At 45.6% G+C, this 18,358-nt stretch overlaps 1 protein-coding gene across 1 annotated transcript in view; it reads right to left on the bottom strand.

Annotated features, from left to right (window-relative positions):
- Positions 1–3,533, bottom strand: part of TP63 (tumor protein p63) — a 113,850-nt gene extending 110,317 nt beyond the window's left edge. The window contains exon 1 of the mRNA XM_026093515.2: positions 3,440–3,533. Within this exon, the coding sequence (XP_025949300.1) occupies positions 3,440–3,501 (62 nt within the window). The 5' untranslated portion in view covers positions 3,502–3,533. The remainder of the gene's footprint in view (positions 1–3,439) is intronic.
- Positions 3,534–18,358: the final 14,825 nt, after the last annotated feature.

Genomic DNA, 18,358 nt, shown 5'->3' with positions numbered 1-18,358 from the left:
TCAAGTGCTGAGCCTGCTTTATCACTGTTCTGGGGGATTTCACATGAATCCCTTCAAAAAAGAAGCAGAAGTAGAAAAACTCTAAGGCTTTTGTTCAACTCCATTGTTGTTGAAGTAAGGCATCTTTTAGGTCTTTCTATTTGGAGGGAAAAAATGAGCTGACTCAGCAATATGCCTTTCCAAGATCACTGCAGATTAATGTGCTGCTTGCATGTCCCTTGCTTCTGCGCGGGGATGCGCATCCTACTCAAGGCCCAGTTGCCCTTCTCCCGCCTGGGCTGCCATCTCCAGTTGCTGAACTTCAGCACCCACAGCAAGATGTAGGGCTAATAAGGAAGGAGATTACTATCCTGTATCCTAGCAGAGCTGCCTGTCTTTTTCTGTGATGCAGGGGTGCTTCTGTTTTGATGGCCACACTAATGACAATGTGAGTAGCCTAAATGAGAGGGATAGGGCAGAAGTTATTAAGACAGATGAGAGAGTGGCCTAAGCCATAAAGCACAGCACTGAGAATCCGTGACCTGGCTATTTTTCTCATCTGTGGCACTGAATTGCTGTGTTTGGACATACCATAACGGTAGCACACAGCTAGTTTCTCTACTGTGAAATGACAGGCAGCAAGTATACAAGCATTATAATGGCACTTTGCTTAACACTAAGCATTATCTGTGTTCACCTCTTGTGAGGGGAAATGTTTTAGATAATTTCTCCCGTGCTCTGCCTACTGGACACTTCCAAGGTGAAGAGATTAATAGATAAAGCAATGAAGAAAGCAGGGGGCAAATCTGTCTGAGCCATAGCCTTCAGTGCTAAATGGTAAAGGAAAGTTTCAGACCCGGGGATCAGGGCCCCAACCTGTTGCTGCCCTCTCCACATCACACAGTGGCTCCTAGGAATCATCTTGAGTTAAAAAACTCGCAGTCACCTCCATCTCCAGCTCAGTAAGGAAGCCCATATGGCTGCAAGGATCAGATGGGAACAAGGCAATGACCTAAAGGGATATCTGCATGACCCCCCCCCCCCCCACACCCCGTCTCCCTCCTTTTAACAGGGCTTCTGACCCTTTTCACTCTTGGTATTTAAGATAAAGTCAGCATGCTTCAGCTCAGTGTTATCAGTTTGCTGTTTAGATTATTACCATCTAAAATAATATAAAGAAGGTTATATTAATACAGCCAAAGTTGAAAAGAAGCACACTGATATTAGCTAAATGAAGTGTTTTGACTACAAAGTGAACTGTTCCAATCATCTGTGTAAAATAAATGCAGTTATGAAACTGTTCGATTTTGTTAAATCAGTCAGAAAATCACCCAGCACATCATGAAAGATATTCAGCTGATGGAGTTTAAAGCTTAAGAGTGTCTATGTCTTCGAACTGAGAGAAGTATCTCTGAGACCAACTTTCAGCTGATTTCGACCATGCAAAGCATAGCCACTAATAACTGGACAAATGCCACTCTCAGTTCATGTAAACAAACATGCATAACAGCTGAGCTGCATTATTAGTCTAAAGCAAATCTCAATCAGTTTTTACGGTTGAGGGATGTCACAAACTTTATCTGTTCCAAGCTGTCCTGAAGCTTCCCATGCTACAATAGTCATTAACAAAAAGTCGTCGTGCTCTTAAGGCACAGAACAAGGACCAGCATATCTGGTGGAAGCGTGATTTGCTGGAGGATACAGATTTCGAGGCAAGAAAGGGCCATTTCAATAGTCAGTTCTACAGAATACAGCCAAGGGAATTTCAATCTACGCTTCCTGCATCAGATGGGTTTTCTGCCTGAGAAGCAGCACCATTTTTTTTTTTTTTTTTAAAAAAAAGCAGAGACAGCCTGCCCTGAGTCCAGGAACAGGACTGGCAGGAGCTCACTGGACCTGGGAAGCTGTCCTATCCTTCCCAGTACATCTTTGGGCTTTCCATTTGGTTTTGTTCTTTTCTGTTTGGAATTTGTCTAGCTTTGGCTTCCAGCCATTGGATCGTCTTCGGCTGTTAAAAGAGCCCGCTGCTGCCAGGCAAAATCCGCCTTCCCAGGTGGGCCCCGCTATTGTATTTCTGCTCTCCTGGGGGCACATACATCCCCCACAGAAGTCAGCTGAGCCACGGGGATTTAGTGGGGACGAGCTCTTGGCTTGGGGCGTCTGTGCAGCCATGCGGACCGCGCAGTGGCAGGTCTCGCAGGGGAAACCAATACCCCGTGCTCCATCCCACATTCCTCAGCCGAGGCAGTGCTTGCAGCCAAGGACCGCGTGCTATTTCCCAGCTCTCCTTCTCTTCTTCCCCTCCGCCCCCTGCTTGCCCCAAACTCGGCCCCTCCTCGCTGCCAGGTTTCTACGCTACTCGCAGGGACTGTCACGCCGGGGTGGCACCGAGCACATGGCAGTGTGAGCAGATTGAGGAGGGGGGAAGGAAAGAAAAAAAAAAAAAGCATTGTGACAAATTAATATTAACGAACAAGAGACCACAAAGCTGCCTGTAATCCTCTAGGCTGGGTGGCAGTAACTAAGCTCTGTCTTTCTGTCTTCAGCAGACAGCTATGCAACATAAGCAGCCTTCACTGAGCACCAGTGCCGCGGGATGAGTTAAGAGTTAACCCTTCTGAGGGCCTACTGCCTTCAGGAGAAACTACAACTTGCCAGGGCTTTTTTGAAACGTCCTAGAAACTAGCCTTGAAGTAGCTCAACAAGTGACTGTGCTAAAAGGATTTCACCTCTCCAAACTTTACGACTGGAAAAATACCACCTACATGTCATTTACATGCTTAAATATAGTATCTCCTATTGGGAGAAACAAACAAACTGACAATGTGATACAGTGATACCTCATGCGGACAGGCTCTTTTATCTACTGGAAAGTTATAAAACTCAGCTTAACAACAAAGCTAAAATAAGAGTGGTTGTTAAGCTCTGATGTTGACTGTTAAACAGAATAAAAAAAATACTCTCCATGTCCTATCTTAGAAGGAAGGCAAAGAATTTCTCTTCTCTGGATCTTTTAAATTATTTATTTATCCTTTAAGTTCGCAAATCTCAAAGCTTTATAATTAGGTTCCTATTCTTTCCGGCAGCTTTCTCATTTAAAGGAACAAATAAACACACTATATAAAGCTAAAGCCATTCTTACACTTCCCAAAGCACAGAGTAACAGCCTACTCCGAAACACAGGGAAAAGATACTATCAGCTTTCGTGTTATTTATCATATATTTTTCTCTAATGCCAAAGAGGAAAAGGGTGATATCTTAAACGGATGCCTATAATTAAACAGTAATCTGTTAGAAAGCCAAAAATAATAATAAGCTCTACTGAGCATGAAGAGAGGGCACATTTTTTTCCGTGTGCAGCCCAGCTGCCACTGGACGATAGCAGAAAAGTTAACAATTACACAAGACACTCTGATCAAATCTGCGATAGGAGAGAGTTACGTCACGCTCAAAGACTCACCGCTGGATGCAGGGATCAGGGTAATACTGCAAGGTGGTGAAAGGTGCCGCTTCAAAATTCATTTCCTTCGAGCCCCTCTTTGGGTACAAACAAAACAAAATAAATAAATATATATAAAGCCAGCAGGCTAAAAGCAATAAGGTCAAGTGGTACACGAGATACAACTTTAGAGATTTATTTTACACTTGCAAATGGGTGGGATCTCCCAGGGACTTGGCCAATGGGATTCATCAAGTGACCTGAGCATCACCACCAGTCACTCCTCGCCAGCTGGGCATCTTCTGCACAGATATTTTCCCCTCCTCTCGACATCCTTAATAAACTTTGGTGTACATCAGCCACACTTGTTGTTGGGAGCTCATCTGGGGCATCTCTGAACTTCTGATCTCGCTGGTCATTGGTTGCCTTTCCGCCTGACTTCACAGTTTAATTTTGGCAGCTCTTGCGATTTTGCGAACTGCTGTAGCCGCTGGTCATCACCGTCTCCAGATGGCCGGAGTTTCCTCTGCTGGGTGCAGCACCCGTGCTGAATTTCATCTTACTTTAAAAGCTTTCCCGGTCAATTCTGTGGCTAATACCTGCATAACGTTAACTGGGGAAATTTTACTTTTCAGTCTCTCTCTCTTGCCACAGTTCACAAACTGTCTGTTGTGGTCACAGTTTCAAAAGCTGAATGACAAAATATGGGGAAATTCCTCAATTAAATTTAACTCTGAACTTTTGCTCCTTTGCCTCCCCTTCCTGCCCCCCCCAAGAACAGAAATATCAGACGTAATTGTTAATGTTTCCCTCTGAATATTTTGAGTATTTTTTTCCTAAGAGAACTGAGATGATATGAAAGTTTTTAACTTATTTACAGAACATTAAAACAATCAAATAGTTTGTACATGGAAAACTACAATATTTTCAAAAATCTTCACTACAGAAACAAAAGTAGGAAAAAAAAAAAAGAAAAGAAATCATGTATTTTTCAGGCCCCTAAAGCCTGAAGAGGAGCCTGAAAACAAGAGCAAAGTCAAATCCATCAAAACAAACTAGCAAAGATGAAAAGCAGATTTATCTTCAGGATGGAAAATAAAAAAGTCAAAGGGAGAGGCTTTTTTATTTTTATTTTAAATCACACAGATAATAATTCAGGAAAGCAACCTGTTTTGTTCCCCTTGTTTCCCCCCCTCCATGGCTCATCCAAATAGTACAGGCTGTAAACCTATCCTGGTTTTGTGGTTTTGCAGAATGAATGAAATATGAATCAGGAGCTAAATTAAAATGGATTCCAGCAGGAAAAAATAGCGTCCATGTATCTATGCACCAACCAGATTGCATCTTCCAGCAGACGTGTATGTTTGTGTATATGGGGAAAGGGGAAGGGGCTGACCTATACCTCACCTGTTGTGCATCTTTTTTGCTGCTGTCAGCACAAACACCAGCCTTCTGAGTAAAAGCCAGAAGTACTCTCAGAAGACAATGTTTTTTTTTTTTTTTTCTTCTTCTTTCCCCTTTGCTTCTTCCTTGGAGGAAATTTTGGTTCAAAGAATGTCATGTGGAAACATTTTCTTTGCTGCCTGTGCCAGGGTGGCAGGGAAGCTATTTCAGACTTGACATTCTCCACCCACACTCAGCCTGATAGTTCCTAACATCTGTGAATTGTGAATCCTGTAAACTCGCAGGGCTGAGCCCTGGCCAAGTCCAAGCAGCTTTCACTATGATAAGTGATACTCGCCAGGGAAAAGAAACTGGAAATGAGGGACATATTTATTAACTGAAGTTAAGGGCTCCCTCCCTGCTGGGCGCAGCTTCCTCTGCCCAGCCTCCATAAGAATCAGTAACACCAAGCGCCTTTCACCCCAAGAGTAAATGCCAAGCCTTATAGCCTGGATCAGCAGGGAGAAAATATGGAAATGTCCAAATCAGGCTCTGCTAGGGGAGAGAAGGATCACACCAGGGGTTGTGGCAACACATTGCAGGCAAGGAATATAGCTGTATCCCCTTCCCCTTCTGCTGTTCATGCCAGAGCTGTGCCTCTCCCCAGGCAGAAAGTGTCCTCAGGCAAGGATGTAAGTCAGCTGAGATCATTAGGGGAAGGCAATGGTCCAGCATAGGCTTTCAGTTCACACTGCTAGCCTGGCTCTGATCTAGGCTTTGAATAGCCATCCTTAACAAAGGATACAGATCAACGGCCCTCTCTCTGCATAAGCCATTTGGGCCCTGCAAATGATAGCGTGGGCCTCCACAGAGCTGCTGAGCATGCCCGTGCTCTTCCTCCCCAGGACTCAGTCTGCTCCCATGTCATGAGTATGGATAAACCACCCGGCTGGTGAGATACACATGGGTTTAAGGCTGGGCTCAGATCCTTGCTGCAGTCATCGCGGGTATATTGCTAAGACCTCGTGCTTGCTGTTAAAGGCAGAGCATATTTCCTGCTAGACTTCAGCCTAAAAGGCAGAAATCTCACACAAAAGTGCTGCACGAATATAGCTGGTCTCATGAAATTCTGCATCACCCACTTCTCAACAGGAGCTCGGAAGGGCCTTTCCCAGCCCTGCATGAACACCAGGGCCAAGACACCAGTAGCAGAGGAAGGTTCGACAATTCCCATCCAGAGATTCAGACCTGCTCTTCTGGTTTTGGCCAGTCTCTTCGCCTGGCACATGCCTGGCACATAACGCTGTGCGGTCAGATCATGAATCCCAAAGGCTTCGTGAAGCGCAGCAGCCAGCTCCTGGGTGCCTGCGCCCCCCAGTTTTTACACTGCACTAACTCTGTACAGCAACCAACATGCCAAAAACCCAAGCATAGCCACACTCTGCAATATCCAAAGCAATTTTGCAGGGAACATTCAACATCAATGCACCTTTCAATGTGCCCCTCGGTGCCTCGGACACATTAAGTACAAGTCTGTGACAGCCCAAACTACTGAGCCTGTGATTCCTGCTTTTAGTGCTGAACACATCTAGCAGCACCTCAGTCAAGAAGAGGCAGTTAGTCTCTGGCTTGCAATTCACACCAAAAGAATCTCTTCTCCTCAAAAAATATAATTAATTTAAAAAAGAAGCACCGCATATTTGTAATGAGAAGTAGTAGCTTGGAGCAGGGCTCTCTTCTCACTCACAAGGCACTGATGTCTAGCAAGGACATTTCCATAAAAACTTCAAAAGGGGCCACCAACTGCCCAAGATCCTTACCAGCCCTCATGCCTGGGGCTGGGCAAATGCAAATGGTTATCTGGTTTATTTTGGCAGTGCACACAACACCTGGCTGTTTTTCCCAGAGAGCCGGACATTTTCAGTTTCCCACAGAAATCTGGACATGTTTTGAAATAGCTCAGAAGGTCCATCTTTCACCTTTCTCTGCTGGAAAATGGAGCTATACTGGTGACAGTCCTTAGAAACTGCCTGCAAAAGCCAGCAAGTCTTCTAGTTTCTCCCCCACCCCAGCTTCCTTCCTTGCCCTGTGCTCACAGCCAACACTTTGCTGTAAGTTCCCAATAAAAAGCTATTCAGCATAAACTTAGGCAGAGATTATCAGCCATTGCAGTTAGGCTATGTTAAACTCCTCTCAGGTGCAAGGTGCTCCTTGCATAGCAGTCTGCAGTGGAAACACAAGCCACAGGGGGGTGAGGGTGTGGGCGAATTTTCAGTACCCCATGCATAGGTTCTCAAGGCAAGCATTCACCATTTGCACTACCTTACAGAAAATCTACTGGATGGACAGGGAGATGGAGTCTGAGACACGAAAGAGCAAAGATTGCAGAGGGAGGTCTAAGTGCACATGCATGGGCTAGCAAGCTTCATCCTGGCAGCCTGGGAAAGTAGGCAAAAAGAGGCCTTTCCCCAGTAGCCCAGAACTCAAAGACAGCCAGCTCAAGAGAAGGAGCCTGTGATACCCCAGGAAAGACAGTGAACACCGAGGACATTTCCACGCAGGCTAGTACTAATCTGGTGGCAGCGAGAACATGCCTCTCAGAAGTGAGAGGGAAGCTGGTGTGTTGAAGATCTGTCTGGCCAGTGGATTTGCAGCCGGAGTCTCTAGCGCTTGCGTTAAGCAGGCAGCCCAGGGATATGTGGAGGAAGCATGTGTGTAGGTGGGCAGGAATGCAGGGCATCACTCCACTGCCGTTGTTTTTGTGTCTGGGGAAGAGAAACAGCTGTGGCCCACTCTCCCGTTAACCCCTCTACACACCCTCTCCTCCACTGTGGCAGGCTGGAGATGTGTCATATGAGCACCTGTGAGGGCTTGAAATGACCACGAGACTATGTTTTAAAGGAGGCAAACATTTAAAGCCTCATGGGAGGAGGCTGTTTGGGCATTACAATGGTCTCCTCACCACAACACACACTCAGTGTCTAGACACCTGCGTGCTGATCGCAGCCCTGAACAAGGACAAAAGGCAGAGAGGAAGTTTACTGAGCTCCCTGAGTCTCCAGCTCTGATCTCTGGGTCTGGAGCTCAGGATGGCTTGAAGTGAAGGAAGATGAGAAAGAGGAGATGCCAGCCTTGCTCTGAGCCACCTTTGCAGCCACTGGCTTTGGGATTTGCCTGGGATCAGCCCCACCCTTAGACCAGGGGTGGAACTGTTTCCTTCACAGCTTGGGATTTCCAGGGGAGTGGCTGTGGTCATTTTGTTTTTTGTTGTTGGTGGTGGTGGTTTTCTTTTTTTAAGTTAAAATGAATTTCTTTTCAGAAGGAAAAAGTTTGTAGCATATATGAGGATTTTTTGCTAGAAAAAGTCAAAGAGAATGAAATAATTATTTTCAATAAAAAGGCAAGTATCTTTTCCTTGATTATCTACGGAAAAGTGTTAAATGATGTCAAGCACACTTTCTAATTTCAACCATAGTTAACAGACAATTAAAGGGCCCAAAAATATTAAGGTTTTATGAGTTTCATGAGCAGAAGCAGGCAGAGGAGAGACATCCTCTTCGTGGCTCCAGTGAAAGGAAAGAGGCCACAGGAGTCTGACCCTCACAGACGTTAGAAGATCTACCTGAAAGCTGTGAGAGGAATCACATCAAAATTCATGTTTTACTCCTCAGCAGCCTCCAGCCACCAGGGCTCTCTGGTCCCACTGCTCCACAAACATCGTTTGTATGAGCCAAACCTACAAATACATTTCCCCTTCCCCTGCACTGAAACAGAAAGGACAGGGAGAATAGGGAACTGAAGATGTTGTGGCTTAAAAGAAAACTGCAATTTCACACAATCTCCTCTTCTCTCAATACCTTCTCTCTCCAGTGTAAACACAAACAGGTTAAAAAAAAATACCATTGTTCAGTCTCCTCCTAAGACATCCCTGTGGCCTAATCTGTGCTGCGAGGAGCCTATTCAATGGGCAGTGCATGCCCTAGGCTGTGCTAGCATACAGCAGCGCAGTGCTCGAACACCAGCCCCTCCAAGTGATCCCAGAGTGGCTGGCGGAGGGCACATGCGGCTGAGTCCTGGGGTGTACAAGGCAGCCTTGTGGGGACAGCACTGTGCAGCCACGAGGTTCACGGTCCAGAGTGTGCTCAGTCAGTGGCCATCTGCAATCTGGTGCTGGCACTGGACGAGCCCAGGACTAGTGACAACTTGGCAACAAGTGAAGCAGTTTAACACAATCCTGGGCACATCCGAAAAGCAGCCGACAGATATTTTATTGTACAGTTCCCCACATCCTCATTCTCCAGCTAAATCTGAAAATATCACTGCTAACGCTATGGATTTGAAAATATACTCCAGCTATCAGCTAATTGCTGTACATGATACTGGGCACTGAGCTCTGCACTGTCCTCATCCAGACTGTCAACTGCTAACTAGAGCTGGGAAGAGACGAAGGAGACGGCACCGCTAATGCATTTCTCACAGAGCAAGCTGAACTACTTTCAGAGCTGTTTCCTTGCCTCTGGTGTCTCCTCATGATGGAGTTTGGAGTCCATCGCATCTGTATCGTCTGAGCACCATCCACCCTCAGTAACCTTCCGTATAGGCTGGTGTCGTCCTTTACTGAGCTAATACAACCAGTTTCATGAGGCTCAAGCCACTTCCAGATCACTTGTCCCTGACTCAGCATGGTCTCAGATGACAGAAATTGCCAAGATTATGACTACCCTAAGGTTGAAAACCTGAAGTCATCCGTAGTCCTGCCTACATACACTTAGTGTTGTCTCTGCCTATCTGGCAGGACTTGCTGTAGCCCTCTGCCTGATAAACACGAACTGTTAAAGCCTTCAAGAGACTCAGAACAGCTACAACAGGAGCTCCTGACTGGTCTTCTTTCTATTCCAACCCCAGAGCTTCCAGAGAAGTGCTTTCTAGCGTTCTCCAGTTGTCCCGCATATGTCTGGAGACTTCCAGCTCCAGTGGGGGATTTAGCCACTTCCCTTACTCAGTCCTGGCTTTCCAATCTTCCAGTTCCTAGGGCTGGGACTGGTGCTAGGACTGAGACCAGAGCACACATCACAGCGGGCTGAGTGAGATCCTGCTCGAGTCCTCACACACATGCCAGCTCTGCACACTTCCTTAGGATCACTCCAAGCCAAAGAGCCTGAGGCTGGCTTCACTTCTAACACATCAGCTTTCATATCTCAGGTCTGCACTGAACTCAAATACCCACAAGATCCTCAGAGATGTACAGTTTCTTCACCACAGTCCAATTGCATGGCTATGGATGGCCCCTGCTCCAGAGAGGCTCCCACTGTGGAGGGCCACATGCTGTCATGTTTTTTCAAAAATGTGGACAATGGGAAGTTTTGCCCCTCATTTTCATCTGGCAGAATAGAGATGGTATGAAAGTGGGCCTGAAGCTGAACATGCATTTCAGTTTTCTCACCACTGAGAAAAAGTTACCAAAATTCTAACTGTAAAACTTTAAAACCACGGGCCAGACTAATGCCATCAATAAGTAACAGAAGTGGACATTAGAGGAGTTTCTCATAGCTATTCCTAAATACCAGGGATCTTCTTTCTATGGAAAAGAAGCAGAAGGAGCCAGCTCAGAGGCCAACACCAGAACTCCTCTACCCCCAACTGGAAACGGAGCTCCAGTTTGCACCTCCATCTCCCCAACACACCACAGACAGTAAAAAACAGCACCTATGGTATTCATCTGTGTGCATGTAGGAGGAAAGCGAGGCACAGAGAATAGTGAACATAGCAATAGACCAGAAATGGGGCCAAAAGCAAGCTCTCACCCCGTGCTCTGCTTCAGTCTCAGAAGAGCCTGCTTCGTCTTCGAGAGCTTGCAGGCCACTGTGCCTGCAGGAAACTCCCATCTTCAAGGCTGAGAGGGAGCAACAAATCTGCCAGGCAGAGGGAATTTCCCTCCCTGACATCAGTGCAGCTGCGCCATCGATTCAGGGCATTTCCAAGACACAGTGGGGCCATAGGCCTCAGCTCAGCCTAAAGCTGGGTTGGGAGCTAGACTGCCCCGCCGGGGTGGGACAGGTGGTAACCCCGCTCCAGGGAGCCGGTTTGTATTGCATATCAAAGCCGTGGAAGTGGCTGTGTAGGTGGAAGGCTTGGCCTCCCTTTACAGCTGCCGTTCAACATGTCTGGCATTCTGGTGAAAACCGCACCACAAATACACACAGCGTCATTGTAGCCCGTAGGGTCCAGCCCAGGTTGGATCCAGAAATCCCAGTGACTGTATCCTTTTGGACGAAGTCCTGCCCTCACTCTGTTGTGGCACTGTGCAACTTGATGGTTAGCAAAGGATGGGAGGTCTGGAAGCACCCTGCGGTTTTCCTTCACTTTTCTAGCAGAGACTTCTAATTAGCCTCTCTCGTTCCAGACCTGTCCCAGAAATTTCTCACACTTTGCTCTTGCCTGTTGGTTTTGATATCAAAAGCCACACAGGTTGGTGAATGGGTATCAGGGCTGTTTCTATCAACTTCTGAAGTCCTGACTGCAGCAGAGAGCAGGGCTGCTTCAGGGTAACAAGCCCCCACAGGAAAGGGAGGAGTCACAGTAGAAAGGGAAGAACTGCTGCAGCACAATCAGCAGCACCAGACCAAAAAGAAATGAAAAGTTTGCTACTCATGAAGCAAGGTGAAAGTTTTTAGCCAGTTGTTTATGTGGTGTGGAGACATTCACTTTGACACACTCACCAGCAAGGACGGCATTTACAGACAGCCTCAATGGAGGAAACAAAAATGTAGTGGACTGAATATTTCCATCTCTCTCATCTTTCACTCCCTCTAACTCTTCTTTGTGAGTCAGAGCTGAGGAGAATCTTAGTAACATCTTGCTGTGACTGCTGTCATCCCCTGGTGCTTCACATCTCTTGTATATTCCACACACAAGGAGCAACCTCTGTGTCCTTTTGGCAATTTCAGAAAATAAACCCCGCACACAAAAGCACAGGCCTCAACAGAATTTCACGTCTCCAAACAGGATGCACCAAAAACGCACTGCTTGGCTGGCAGAACTCCAGGTCTCAGCATTAGGCTAAGTCTCTATTGCAATCCAAGGTGCAAGCACAGCTCCTGCATGCATAATCGAGCTAGTGAGATTACAGCCAGTTCCAAGAACTAGCAACAATTAAAACAAAAATCCCCACAACATTAACCACCAGCTATAGAAGCCCTGGTTGCAAACCTGCACATCCTCTGCTGAAGCCTGTGCTTCCACACCTTCCCACCAGCAGTACCTGGCTCACCCAGATTAGCATTAGCATGGGTGTGTTCACACAGGTAGTAATTGCACTGACTGTGCAGGAGATACACCCAGAGAGCCAAGAACACCTGCATTAGGGACACTGGATCTTTTCAAGGCTTGCAGCTAGCAAAACAATACAGACAGAGCTCGCTCTTTGATAGTTGATCCATCCTCCTCCAGACATAGCACAAAATCCACCTAATCAATGATAGCGAAGTATGTGGATAATAAAGGTTTGGTGCCACTTAAGTAACACGTGCAAGTTAATAAAATTTTATATAGCCTTTTCACTCTTGGAACAAAGTTTTAGAAAGCTGAAGAGCCAGTCTTTCATGTCCTTATAGAGAAGATAATATGACTTTTAAGGAAACCATCTCTTGCGTTCCCCCCATTCTTGCACTTTGATGTTAACAGCCAATATATGCAACCTCAAAAAAAAAGGGGGGGGGCAGGAGATATGATCAAAACTCTGCACCTCAACATTTTTTCAGAGTGAAGCTTAATTTCTGCAGTGACCCGACCTAAAGACCTTAGGTGTTGGGCCCTTAAAGAAGACAAAAGATTAATCTTCTGTCCAAACCTCACAACTTGGCCTTCAGCTTTTCAAAATGAAATGATTGCTCCATTGCCACAGGATAGCAGAAGTCAGTGTTGCTCTTCACTAGAAAACAGACTTGCGAGAAGTGACACACCACCTAGGTGATGCTGTTTGAGGTCTTTCACTTCCTCACCCAACTAGGCAAGGGTTATCTAGCAAACAGGCAATCCTACACTTCAGAAGCCTTCACCCAAGCCCTACTGCCTTGTCCCCAATCAAACCTCTCCCAAGAACTGATGCTAGTGAAAGGTGCAGCACGCAACATACTTGTCCACTTACTGTTTGCAACAGCTCTCTGCAAGAAATTACCTCTTAAAAAGCCCAGTGATGTAACAGGTTGGAGGCAGCGCACTTCTCCCATACAGAGAAAATGAATCCGTGTGAGTGTGCGTAACAGTGCCATCTGGTGACTCCTGTGACTTCATTCTCATCACTAGGTACTTGTTGCAGGCAGCAGCCCTGACGCCTGCGCTGGTTCCCCAAATCTCCTGGCTCTCTTGGTTCTGGCTCCAAGGCACTTGAAAGATGCATCTTTGTCTGGTGCGACTCTCCCTTGAGTGTCATTGCTGAGCGCTGCTGTTTTCATCTCATGGTGTGGCAGGTCAGACATCCTCAATTTGGGAGTAGGAACAAGGGGGTTTGGTTTTTTTGTTTTGTTTTTCCTCCTGCCTGCCAACTATCCTAAAGGGCCTGCAAGCATGAGCTTTAGGAAAGCTGAGCTAGGTTCTTCCATTCTCCATCCTGTTACCATTGATCAAAAAGTTCAGCAAGCCAAATCCTGCCCTTTGCCTTTATCTCTGTGGGTCCCTGGCTTTCCATTTCCTTCTCCAGGTTCAGTATCACTCGTTTAGAGACTCTGGTTTCTGTGACTGTGAAAACAGAATTCGGCTCTGTCTGGCAGGGGTTCATTAGCCCTGAAGAACTCCCCAAAACAAGAATATTTTAGTCTCTAGATCAACACATATTCAGAACTGGGAAGCATCCAGGCTTTTTTAAAGTGAAGCTTCTCAAGGGTAGGACTTTGAAGCATGGTACAAGTCACTCAAATGTAGCATCAATTCAGAAGAGCTAAATGCTTCCCACCTCCTGCTGAAGGGTTCCCAGGCAGCATCCACAGTCCTGATTAACTCAGAAAAAAACAGCAGCTTTGGCAGAGCCCACCTCCTGACCACATGGACCATCATGACACCCAAAGCCACCACAGCTTGAGAGAGTGCCAGAGGGACACCCAAACTCAGGCTTGCACAAGTTACCACAGACCAGCACGGTGTCACGCATTAGCCACATAGCAGTTACCATCTGCCTGGGTGCATATAATCCACAGCAGATGTAAGGTAAGCAGGGCTCCCTTCACCCTCGGGAGATGCCACCCACGTCCTCCTGGGACAGGTCCTGGTGGAATAGAGCCGCAGGTCTGAGAAAACCCTCCACCTAAGGCAGTCCTGCCCAGCCTGGTGGGGAGGAAGGGATGGGATGGGGAGAATTATCCAGACACTCTCAGGAATCTGCAGCCCTTGCAAGTGCATCATTACTCTGCTAATGGACCCCCCAATATCCCAAGTAGAATCTTTTCAGTAAATCAACTGAGAAAATGGGGAAAAAACTAATATAGCCTGTTCATAACAACATTTTCTCTCATTTCTTCTCAGCCTCTGAAAATGGTCCAGAACAGTGCTCATTTTCCTTGTGGGAGAGCTCTGACAGGTTGTATTATGGTTCCCCTCTTCCCTCCCCAAATTTAAAAAAAAAAAAACACTTCCACATTCTGCAAAGCTGTCTGGCACTACTGCTCACCATAACACCCCTCTTCAGGTTTCTTCACCCACTGCCCGCTCCTAGTCCTGTCTCCCATCTTCCAAGAAATGAGAAGTTTATTTACTTCCTTCAGATTCTGGTGTAATGAGGTACCCAATGACCCATGCTTGAAATTGGTGTTAAATATGCATTAAATTATTACTGATAATACCATTTAAAACTACTTTATAAATAAAATACATCTTCATCTACAAATACCTAATTAATGTCTCCTTTTAAATAACTTATCCTAAAGCATTAATAATCAATTATTAGGCAGACAGGCTTTAAGAAAGTCTCCTCTACGACAGACTGCAACTTGCAGATTCTGTGCTGTTAAAACAACTCATATGCCTTTTCACACGTGACTTCAAGTTCCTAAGGTTGGTGAGACCACACAATATAACTTAATACATAGCAATCAAAAATTTACATCCAACCCTTTAATATAGAGCCATGTCCCTATGTAATAAGTGATTCAACAGACTTTCCCTGAAGTCCCAGTTCCTGCAATTGAAGCTTAAGCCTAGCAAAGAGAATTAAAATTCTTTGGTTACCACTGAATCACTGGCTGCACTGGGTTATTTTACTGTGCATTAGACTTTAATTATAACTAAGCTCTAGCCATCTGTTCTACTCCCTAATTATAGATGCAACAAATATTTCACAATTCTAACCGTTAAAAAGATCTAAGAGAGTTCAGTCTATGGTGCACAAGGCTAGCTTCATTAGGATCCTTTGCACTCTTCTTTCAAGCGTGGGGGAAAAGGAAGATGTACGCTTCATATGAAGTGCACTGTTACTATTAATCCCAACAGGCCTTTGCTACAGCAGCTCTCATACCTCTTGAAAGGACTGCAGAATTCCCTCTGCTTGGGCACAGAGGGCCACATTCATGCTATCTGCTGTTGTCTCTAACCCAGATGTTGCCACTACCATGGGACAGAGCTCAAGAGAGGAATGAACAATTCAGATCACCTATTATAGGCTCGTGCCCTGGGGAGGCAGTAGGCAGAGCCAGTTACAGCGTTTCAGAAAGGGCTTGGACAGATAAGCTCTTGTCAAGCTGCCCATGTTGCTTCTCTTGCCAAGGTGATCATTTTCACACCATGAGCATCCTACTAGGATAAGTCCTAGTGCTTCAGCTCTGTACCACTTCATGGACTAGCACCTCCAAGAAAGGTGGGTCTGCCTTAGATATCATGTTGTGAACAGCAGCAGCAGAAGCACCCATCCTGTCCTACTGTCACCTCCTGCAGTGATCATCCCCCTCAGCATGGTGGATGGGCAGGGAGAAGGATCTGATGAAGGGGGGCTAACACCATAACCATCCAGAGCCACTGCACAGCTTGCATAGCATGAGTATCACAACATGTAAAGCCTGGATCTGGCAGCCCTAGCTTGCAGGCAGCAAGAGCTCTTATAGCCAAAGGCTGTGCATGTACCTGCGCACACCACACAGGCAACTGCCTAATGTTTTATAATTATGCACAATACCACCAACCTACGCAATCCCTTGACCAACAATAAATAGTCAAGACGCCCAGCTTCTGCCCTGAGAGCTCCACAGCTGTTACTCGTCACAAATAGACTTTGCTCCACAGTGGTTGTCTCCAGCTGTGTTTGTGCCTATCCCTGCTGTGGAGAGGAAGGTATCTTCTTTTCAGGTACATATGGGGAATGTACCCATAAGTGAAAGCCAGGAAACTTCTTGTTTTGTGCATCTGGGAAGAGCACAAAGGAAGTGGACAGGAAGAAAAAAAATTGGATACAGGGACGCTGATGCTGGAATGTTTGTATCTGTTGGTGTGCCAGGGAAATGGAGCTTCACAAAGAAAGGACAGAGAGAAAGTAAAAAATGGCAAAGTAACCCAAAAGAGCACTCAGTTTTCATGGCAGGATTTCACATAATTATTTGAACTTTAAATGATCTTGTCTTCTGCAGTTCCCAGTAAGTTCCAGATGAAATCCAATGGTTTCTCACCACAACCACATGCAAGACACTCTTCACATTTCAGTCTACTTCAGTATATACTCAGACTTTCACTCTAAATGTAGTGTTAAAATGAATTTTGAAAAAGTCCTCAGCTGACACTGTTCTGCTGTGCTTCAACAAGGATCCAAAACCACCACGTTTCTTGTGGTTTTCATCTAAAATCGTTATGACAGGGTTGAGTGGAATCACGAGGCAGCTTTCCTGTGTGGTTTGGTTCCGAGAATATAATAGAGTCCAGAGCCAAACCACTTATCTCTGGCATCAGAGTAAGGGATCATGGTGTTTATGTGGGTACACATAACTGTGTGCTTGCATGTCCTGGCCTCCAGATCATTATATATGACACTAGGTGATAACACACACTGAGAATAACTTTGCAGGAGCATGGAAAGAAGTGACTCTCCAATGCTTCCCTTTGAAGCTAGTCTCAGAGTTAAAGGCAGAAAATCCTGCTCTGTCATTCTAGCTCACCTTTAACTTCAAGGAAATCAACAGCAGAATACTATATATCCCTGGGAGAAGCAAACCAAATTAAGCATTTTCTAAAGGTTCCCTAAGCTGTCCAGAGCCTTATGCTGGATTCCCCTTGCCCTCAAGCAAGCTGCAGCCTTACTTATCTCTGCAAATCCCTTGGGAACCTGTGGGTTCCCTTTTCCCCTCTTGTGCCCCTTCGATTTAAACTTTGATGTTGCATTCAGTAAACCATCTGTGGAAGCACCATCAGATGACCACAGCCAACTCCAACACAGGTAGCCTGTGAATGAGAAAATCCAAAACTAAGCAGAGCCTTATATGGCACAAAGCCAGAATTAACAGAACAATTTCGGATCTAGATCTAGACTCAGTCCTTAAGTCAGTAAAAAAAAAATTCTCATTGATGTAAATAATTCCAGGTTTTTACCACTGGGATATTGTTTTCAATTTAGACCACAGGCTACAGATACATCTTTCCTCTTTTGGTACTTCCCCATTTTTCAGGCCATGGGGAGTACTCGGCAAGCAAGTAGCCTCGGAAACAGGTATTCAGAAATCCCTCTTAGCACAGGAGTCAGTGTTGTGAACAGCTTCCCCTCTGCTCAGAGTTGACATAGACACTATGCCAGGAGGATGCCACTATGCCTATAAGGAAACCAGATTAGGGGATCTGCTTAAGAAGATTAAATAATTCATTATAACATCTTTCAAGAGGTAAATTAAGAGGGAAATAACCTCTCTTCACAGCAGTGAAAAAAAATTTTTAAATGAAAGGATAAACTGCTTACTTCCGCCCTCCTTATTCCCATCCTACCCCCTCCCTGCCCCTCTGATCAGTTTTATTCAATATGATTTCCATTTCTGGTCATGTTCAAGAACTCCCTTTTTCCATCCCGTCAATTTCTGCATCCCCCTAGAACCAGCCAGGTCAATATTGTGATCACAGAGAAAGAAGGAAAGCAACATGAAAGACTGAAGCCCAAATAGAAGCTGTTTGCTTTGAGTGAGCACATGAGATGTGTGTTTTTACTCACAGATGCAGTAAAAATTCTGAATCAAAAGCCAGGATTTTCCCCACCCACCACTCTATATTCACTGAACATCGCCAAGCAATAAATTCAACACATCGCACTGGGAGATTAAGTTATGCTCCCTGCATAGCAAGGACAGCTGCACTGCACTGAGGACACACTAACAATGTAGGTTTTTATTGATTTTGGCTGATCTCAACACTGTTGACATCACAACGTGTGATGCTAGATGGAGATGAAGATTAATAGCAAGGAATCTCGATGGGATCGATTACTTGTTTCTATAGACACACATTCAGCATGTCTGTGGGGCAAGTATGTTAAATTCGCTCTGCCCCGCTCTTCTGAGCAGTCACATAGCAGGCTCTGCCCTGACCAGAGAAGACTCAGCTCAG

The sequence above is a fragment of the Dromaius novaehollandiae genome, chromosome 9, assembly GCF_036370855.1.
Source record: "Dromaius novaehollandiae isolate bDroNov1 chromosome 9, bDroNov1.hap1, whole genome shotgun sequence".
Taxonomy (NCBI): domain Eukaryota; kingdom Metazoa; phylum Chordata; class Aves; order Casuariiformes; family Dromaiidae; genus Dromaius; species Dromaius novaehollandiae.
The sequence above is the reverse complement of the archived record's forward strand: the minus strand, read 5'-3'. Positions and strand labels throughout refer to the sequence as shown.